This window comes from Mustela nigripes, chromosome 8 (genome assembly GCF_022355385.1).
Source record: "Mustela nigripes isolate SB6536 chromosome 8, MUSNIG.SB6536, whole genome shotgun sequence".
NCBI classification, from domain to species: Eukaryota; Metazoa; Chordata; class Mammalia; order Carnivora; family Mustelidae; genus Mustela; species Mustela nigripes.
This window is the reverse complement of record NC_081564.1, coordinates 51,074,095-51,082,852: the sequence shown is the minus strand read 5'-3', so window position 1 is coordinate 51,082,852 and position 8,758 is coordinate 51,074,095. Positions and strand designations below refer to the sequence as shown.

Genomic DNA, 8,758 nt, shown 5'->3' with positions numbered 1-8,758 from the left:
AGACCAATCATGTGCATTTTTTATATGTAGGAATCCATTAGAGGACACACTCTGATTAAAAATTAAACAATGAAAGGTAAATCAAAGCCATTATTTTTATGTTAGTAAGTTTTGGTGTTTAAAATAATAATAATAAAATATATTGTGTTTCTCCCCTGGCAGAAGGTGCAACTGTGTAATCAGGATGACAAGCATGGACATGCTCAAGACTATGTCCTTACGTATAACTACGAAGGCAAAGGATCGGTGGCTGGTTCTATAGGTTGTTGCAGTGAACGACAAGAAGAGGATGGGCTTGAGTTTTTGGATCATTTGGAACCCAAGTTTAGGACACTAGCAGAAGCATGCATAAAGAGATGAGTGTGTTCTGATACGTCTGCAAAAGCCAGTGGCTTTATCTCCCTCCCACCCGTGCTATTTTCATTACAGCCCATGTTTTTTAAAAAATTGGATATGCTGTTTCAGGTTTTCCCCTCTTTATTCCAGTGGTATCTCTTTAAACATATGCATATTTACAGAAAAAAAGCTGTAAATACATATACAAATCTCCCAAGTTTTGCATAGTTATTAATTAGTTGTCTTCTACCCAAGGAGACCTACAGATAGAAAAATTAAAGAAGTCAGTGTTATTGTTTACATTTGGGTCTAATGACAATAGCCAATTTATTGTGCAATTGAATGTAATGAGTTCAAATGTGTGTCATACGCTACTTAAAGGATAACCTAATAGAAAATTGTAGAGAACTCGCTTTCACATTAATTAGTTGTTTGTACAGTGCTTGAAAAGTGCTATTCTCCTAAACATTGTAAAGTGTGTATATTGCATCCTTGATAATGTTTTATTTTTAGAACATTACCTTTCTTTCTAATGCAAAGGGAGCGTCCCAGCCAGGCCTTGACTGGTAATACAACTCCATTTTGGTAGAGTTTAGTTTCTGTTTTACTCTCTATAAAATCCTGTGCTGAATCTACGTTTCTATGTTAATCTACCTTGACAGCAAAGTTTAAGTTTAAAAACTGCTTTAAGGATGTGTTTTTACTTCTGCAGGGTTTTGGTCCTTGGTCTCTCTGTGTTTCTTTCTCTCTCTCCCTCTCACTCTCTCTCTTTCTTTTCTCTTTATTTTTTAAATTTCTACTTGGGTTGGAGAATCTAAATATTTTTAAAAGCCACTTTTCTTCTAAAGTGAGTGATTCTGTTTGTGTTTTATGTAAGTGTACTAGTCTCTGTTTTTCTTGAAATCAGTGTGATGCTGATGTTACTGTTTCAAGTATCTTGGTCATTGCTTTGTTATTTCCTCAACAAAGGAACTTTAACTTTGTCCTTGAAACTACAAGTAAGTCATGCTTTTATTAGATGCAACACCTGTTGCATGTTAAAATTAGAATGTGGATAATTAGTATATAATAGCGTGTTTACAGTTCCTATCTTCAATGCAAGGATATAGTTTTTAAATGCGAAATAATGACGGTTTTTGAAATAAGCTTTGAGGTACAGGGATCGTGAAAGCTCTCCAGGAGTAAGTATTTTATAACTTTTTAGATGAAATGGCTAGTCATATCTACGTGTTTAAGAAGTTGCTGTTGTTGTTGTTGTTTTCATATTTTAAAATTAGAGTTTTTAACAAATGTAGAGTGGGCCAAACTATGTATATTTTGAAACAATAAGACAAAATTAAACTGAACAGCCAACCAAATTCCAGGCCAGTTTTCACAGCTGATTTCAATGAATTTTCTATGTGTACTAACTACATGAACATTTTAAGTGTATTTTTTATAGTAACAATTGTTAATAATGTGCCTATCTTAAATTCACAAGTCTGGCTTCTAACAATTACTTTTAAAGATTAACACTAGGTAAATATTCCATAGTCAATTTTATCATTTTAATAGTTTTATTATTGTTCAGTCAATAATACTGTTTCTCAAAGTTATTTTAAATAAATCCTGTCTACAATGTTGTGTATTGCTAGTTATGAGAAAGTAAATCAAGTAGTTTCAAAATATTAGTGTAAGTTTGTTAATCATGTGCCCGATATGACCTCATAAGATTTTATTTGTCTTACTTTGAGCAGTGAGTCTATTCTTTAGAATTGTGTTCTATATTTTTCAGAATATTCGTTTGATGTGGAGAGATCATTGGTCCATTGTCATCACTACATGTACATAATTTTGCTATTCTAAAGGTTGTCATGCTATGGGATATTGTTTAAGTTACATGGTTTCTCTGTGTCCGTGTTTTGGTTTGTTTTTTTAAATTTCATCATAAAATGGGGGATAATAGTATAACTCCTTTCCTAGGGCGACTATAAGACATTTGAATAAAAAATAGTTTTTAAGCATGAAATTCATATAGAGTTGTCCACCTAAAAGGCACTCTCCTATAATACTAAATGATTTAATTTTTTATTTTATTTTTTAAAAAAGATTTTATTTATTTATTTGAAAGAGAGAGACCCAGGGGTAGAGGGAACATAAGCAGGGGGAGTGGGAGAGGGAGAAGCAGGCCCCTGCCGAGCAGGGAGCCTGATGCTGGGCTCCATCCCAGGATGCTAGGATCCAGATCTGAGCTGAAGGCAGATGCTTAACCGACTGAGCCACCCAGGTGCCCCACTAAATGATTTAAAATACGTCACATGTACAACCCAATTCATACTAACAATGATCAATTAAGAAAATAGAATAATTGAAAGCTGTTTTGTTTTTGCTTTACTTTAGAATTTCTGTCAGTTGAGAATATGTCTCTTCATAATGATTACCTGATGACTGAGTCTTGTCTATCCAATGGTTCAGAACAAATATTGCAAAGATTTCTGAAGTATCTACAAAGGATTGCCTAATCTGAAATACTGTGAAACTATTTAGTTCCAGTTGGATGGAAAGCAGAATATCTACGAAAAATGGGCACTAATTCTAAAGCAGTATGAAAGTCATATATGCTTAAGATTCTTCCTGCCATGCCCTTCCTAGGCTTCTCTTCTAGCTGGAAAGGTTGCTTTTCTCAGAGACAAGCAATTGCTTGCCTGGGGAATTTAAGACAGTTGGCTTTCTTCAGGGTAACCCTGAAAGTTCAAAGACTCCAGAGAGTGCCTTGATGCAAATCCCACCACCACCCTTACTAACTGTGGGATTAAACTTTGAGAAGTCATTTAAACTTTGAGTCTAGTTTCCTCCACTATATGACCTTTATTTTCAAGGATTTTTAAGAGTCCATTTCATAGTTTTGTTGTCAGAGTTAAAAGCGTTAATTCGTTAAAAGAATTGGCACAGAAGGATCACTCAATATACATTAGCTGCTGTTATTATCATAAGAGAAGGGAATGCCTTAGTTGGGATAATCATAGCTTTGGTCTCAAGTCTCATTGTACCTTACAGCTGACATCTTGCCATGATGTTCCCATTCATCTTTCCCAAAAGCCCAACTGCCTTTTACCTGTGATGGTCTTTTTGGGAACTAGATGGCTTATAAATGTTTTCAGGTCTCTCCTTCTTGGTATTCAGGAAGCTCCATCTTATCCATAAACCACAAATCAGTGTGATAAATCTTGAGACTTAAATGAAAAGCAGATACAATTTCTAGTCACCAGATATTTTCTCCTTGAGAGATTTCCCTAAGAAATGGATGGAGCTACTTCAATGAGGGAAGCACTGTTAGTTCATTGCATACAGTCATCTAATGCCTTCCCAGTATAGCCATGTAAGGCCTTCCTAATAAAGACTGTGCTGGCATGAGAAGGTACATGATGAATTAGCTATTCTCCCCACCCACCCACTCTACTGCAAGACAAGATATGATACAGTTTTGAGCCGACGTTGGAATGGTCCAATGCCTGGAATGGTCCCATACCATACCTGGAAAATGCATCACATGATACCTGGCATGTGGTAAATACACAATACAGTTAAAAAAAAATTCCCGATGATGCAAAAGAACTTTATTATTCTAGTGAGTGAAGTTGTGTTTCCACTACTCCCAAGCTAAGTGTCCGTGAACATGAGGACCCCACCTGTTGTCCTCCATTCCTCTTCATATGTTCCTCCCACCAGTATCCCAGCTCAACTCGGCATCACTCAGCTCAACAGTGGTTATGCCTCCAATCTCTTCCCTCTTCCATCCTTCTCCCTGCTGTCAAAGAACAAATAGCATCATGGCATACTCCTGCCTAAGGGCCTGCGATTTTAGAGGATAAATTTGAAATGCATATCACATTCTAATACCAGTTCTCCTGTAAACCACCCCCTCCCCCAACACACACACCATTCTCTTATCTTGTGCCTTGCTCCTAACTGGGCCTTCTTGTGCAGTATCTCTACTCATTATCCATTTCTTTCTTACAAAAATATAACTTTTTAAAAAGATTGAGTTCAAAAACCATCTCCCTCTAGCCATATGACATTTATGTGCCTAGAGCACATGGCTATAAATTTTCACTTAGAAGTTATAGAGGTGTGTATGCATTCATACGTGCATGGGTGTGTGTGTGTGCGTGCATGGATGCATGTGTGTGTGTGTGTTATTATATGGAAAAGTTACCGAAGATGAAGGTGTTCCCATTTGTATGCACATTGAACTCTGGCCATCAGTGCATTCTGATGAGCCAAATTATATTGCCCAGGTCACAAAGGGAAAACAAAAGGAAGATTACAAATTAAGTTATTTGATTCCTAGCAAGCTACGTAACTTTCCCTTGACATAAATTTTCTATTAGAGATGTGATGTACTTTAGATTCTGCATTGAATTCTTTTTTCAGTGCTGGGGCATTGAATACCTAGAACATCAAACATTCGCATTTACTACTTAGAAAGTGAGGTTTTGGAATCCCTGTGGTGATGAGAGTGGCAGATCCCATGTCTACATTGTGGTTCAGTTTAGCTCATTCCTTCCTACCTCCTACCTCCAACAATTGTCTGACCTTCTCAGAACTAGCTACACCATGCTGAAACATAGTCCTCAAAGGTTCTTGTCATCTTCATCACTGTGTGCCCAGCATATAGAACAGTAGATTTTCCATAGGTTTGTTGAAATCTTTTTTGCGACCATCTTCTCATCATCAGCATGTTCTAACACTAGTGAAAATAAAATTTTGCTAAAGGGCAAACTACCTTCCCGTCCCTGAGGAAAAGCAACTAAGACACACTTATATCTTAGAAATTCAAGAAATGATTCTTACGGGTTTGCCAAATCCAAGTTAATTATTTATAAATTTTGAGAGTCAAGCCTTGACTCAAAAAGTATCTTAAGAAACCAGAAGCAAGAAAAGTGCAGATCTCAGAGCTTCCTCTGACTTAGAGTGGAACATCACTCTGTAACAGGACACCATGGTGCTCAAGAGCATGGCCAGGAGGAAGTTGAGAGTGGAAAGAAAAAGACAATTGTAGTTTTGAGCCTTGGGAGACTGTGACTCTACCACACTGTGAGCTGGTAATGTGGCCTGAAAATAATACAGAAGACAGAGATGTCTGTTCTGCTGTTTTAAGGAACAGACCCACCCAGTGAATGGTGGTCAAAGTTAGTAAATAACCAGTCAGCTATGTTTCTGGGTTTTTGGCTTTCGGGAAACATCCATATGCCTTCTTTTATTTCCTCTGACCTGGATCTGGCTTTCAGTCTGAGAACTGAAATCTTAGAAAGTGAGATCCTATTTTTCCTTCCCAGGTGGGTCCTCTGTCCTCACCTTCCCCTGTCCCTTACTATCGCAATAGCTATAGAACAGTGTAAGTCACTTCTGCTTCACTTTTTTTTAAAATAGAGCAGATAAATGCATCATCCAGCTGCATTTTTAAATTAAACACACAGCATAGAGTCCTCATGTAAAACCAAAGAAATAGTGTTGACAAGACAGGAAATGAAAACTAGTGCTTGGCATATAACTAGTATACTAAGTAGAACACTGTGAGCTTATTTTATTAAAAAAGACGCGGATCTTATTTTATAGAGGAGTATTGCTGTGTCATGGCTTTGGGACGTACTCTTTACTTTCAAACCTGTTGGGTATGTTTTAAATTCTAGGTACATATGAGACTAAGAAGAAGAGTCTCACTGGTGGCCCTCTGTGGGTAGTGACGGTGCAAAGGAAAAGTCAGGGGCTATTTTGTGCCACTGTAGCTCCTTTGTGACAGTACCCTCATGCCCCAGCAGGAAATCTGGACATTGCTAAGAGTTTAGAACTGTAGAGTTTCTACTAGCTGCCTCTTTTTGTTGTTGTTGTTTTATTAGGATGCAGGAGAGAATACAGTGCAGAATATTGTTTCATTGCAGTTGACAAAAATTAGAACAAATTTCCTGAAATATTTGCACTATTTTTTAGAGTGTGGTTCTCAGACCATCTGCATCCAATCACCTGTCGTGTTTGTCCAAGTAAACTCCCCCGTGGAATCAGAATCATAAGGACGACAGGGAGGAAGGATGGCAGCCTTCACTTTTCAATAAGCTTCCCAGGCCACTTGTCCATCCTCTAAAGGTTGAGAACTATTGATAGGGACTTACTGACTGGGTCTATGTGATGGCTTGGAGGTTTACGACACTCAGGTATTTTCAGTTTTCTTCTTCATATAAGATGCATTAAATGCTAGAATTATACCAAAGAGTTGAAACACACAATTAGTAAAATTCTGTACTTTCAGTAATGAACGATTTCAGAATGTACTGTACTCCATCCTTCCTACTCACCACGTGGAGGTGAACCAGAAGTCTAAGATATGATTGTGGGATCACGACAGTTAGTAAACAATCAATAAAAATTAACTGATTTTGCTACATAAATGTGGCTAGCCAATAAGATGCATCCAAATTATATGGCGTATATTCAAAAAATAAATTGGGATTGTCAAATCTCCAGAGACGAATAGGAGCAGAGAGGCCAAGAGTAAGAGCATCTGGTGACTCTGTCCATGAAGTGACAGCTGTTTGGCCGTACTCTGCTGATGTGTGGAAGCCGTATCAGGTAGGGTGACAGGTAATGTTCGTAGGGTGACCATCATGGCCAGGATGTTCAGAGGGACCTATGAAACAGGAAAAGGATATGCAGGAAGAGTCAAGAGTTTTCAATTTAAGGTGTGTTTCCATGGAGAGAGGGCCAGTTGGAAAACTTCTAGGAATCAAAAACATGAGGGGAACACATAGGGAATGAGATGCTCAGTTAAGCCGGAGGTGGAGGACAGGGGATGGTTGTCAACATACTAGCTTCAGTGCAAAATTACCAGTCAAGTCCAATAAAAGGAATTTATCTTAAAGAAGTAAGATAATGGTACAGGGGCGCCTGGGTGGCTCAGTGGGTTAGGGCCTCTGCCTTCGGCTCAGGTCATGGTCCCGGGGTCCTGGAATTGAGCCCCGCATCAGGGTCTCTGCTCTGCAGGGAGCCTGCTTCCTCCTCTCTCTCTGCCTGCCTCTCTGCCTAGTTGTGATTTCTCTCTGTCAAATAAATAAAATATTTTTTAAAAAAAGATAATGGTACAAAGATCCCATATACATGCAAGAATGTTTGTCTCAGTGGCATTAAATATGTGGATAATTGGAACTAAATAAAATGTTCCATAACAGGAAAGTAAATGATTTATAATGTGTTATTGTGATACAGTGTACAACAATTGAGGGTAATGTATAAAATGAGCATAGGTACTGACTCGTAGTCAGGAAGACATGAATGCAAGTTGTAGTTTTGTTCTCACTAACTAGGTAAACTTGGAAAGTCACAGAAGCCTCATACATACAAAATGGGGATAAATGGAGAAATAGGAAAAAATAGGAATAAATGAAGAAATCGATATGTAGTTCTATCTTAGTGTTTCACTCCTGAATTTATCAATAAATGGTAGCTACTGATATTTTTATGGTAATGATGATAAGGGAATGTCATGAAATAATTTTATTTTGAAGGCTAATTAAATAAGAAGGGCATAAAATATAGTGTTAACAAAAAAGTAGAATAATCCTACAGTTCAGTATAATCCCAAATTCATTTAAATATCAGAATGTGTGTAATATACTAAAATATTGAAAAATAATCTCAGGGTGATGGGAATATTTCTTCATTATATATTTCAGTGTTTCCATTTTTACAATGAATATTATTATTTATAAAATCAGGGGAAATTAATGGAATGAAATTTAGAGCAAAAAAAAAAAAAAAGCTCATAAGCTTTAGGATTAAGATTTGCTGACCTGTGTAGAAAAACCGTAAATCTAAGCCTTACTATGTCAAGCCTACAATGAACATCTATCTCATACTCATACCAAATGACTGAATTGAAGCAAAAAAAAAAAAAAAAAAAATCATCTTACATTATTGTAACTATGTTTTAATGTTTTCTTTTACAAAGTTTTTAATAAACATCAGTTAAATCCCTTTTTTGCATAAAAATACAGAAATCATATAAAGATCATTTTAAAAAGCCTTCTACATAATAAAATATTTCTAAAGCTCTATATGATTCTTTGCACATGAGGTTTCAGAAAATAAACTATAGGAAAAAGAAGAATTTGGATAGTTTCCTAGAAATCAGAACAAAGTTTAACTTGCAGATACAGTTTTGTTTTTGACAGTTATAGTTGAACATACCATTTCTTCCAAGAATAATAATAATTTAAACCCTGCCAAAACATTTTAGTTTTAAGCAGAAAAGAAAAAAAAAACCAGCAGTATTACTTTCAACCATTTTGATTTTGATTAACTCGTTCTTTTATCTCTGTAAAATTTATCGAAAAGAAAGGAATAGGAGTTTAAAATTCTGGGGTTTTATCTCAACCTTCTTATTTTCAGG

At 36.5% G+C, this 8,758-nt stretch overlaps 1 protein-coding gene across 3 annotated transcripts in view; it reads left to right on the top strand.

The window, feature by feature from the left end:
- DSC2 (desmocollin 2) overlaps positions 1-2,229 on the top strand; it is a 40,692-nt gene extending 38,463 nt beyond the window's left edge. For 2 of the 3 annotated variants that reach the window (XM_059409401.1, XM_059409400.1), the window contains exons 16-17: positions 31-76; positions 163-249. In XM_059409401.1, the coding sequence (XP_059265384.1) occupies positions 31-66 (36 nt within the window). In that variant the 3' untranslated portion in view covers positions 67-76; positions 163-249. Of the gene's footprint in view, positions 1-30; positions 77-162 lie in introns of all 3 variants that reach the window. The other variant, XM_059409402.1, reaches the window with a different exon arrangement.
- Positions 2,230-8,758: the final 6,529 nt, after the last annotated feature.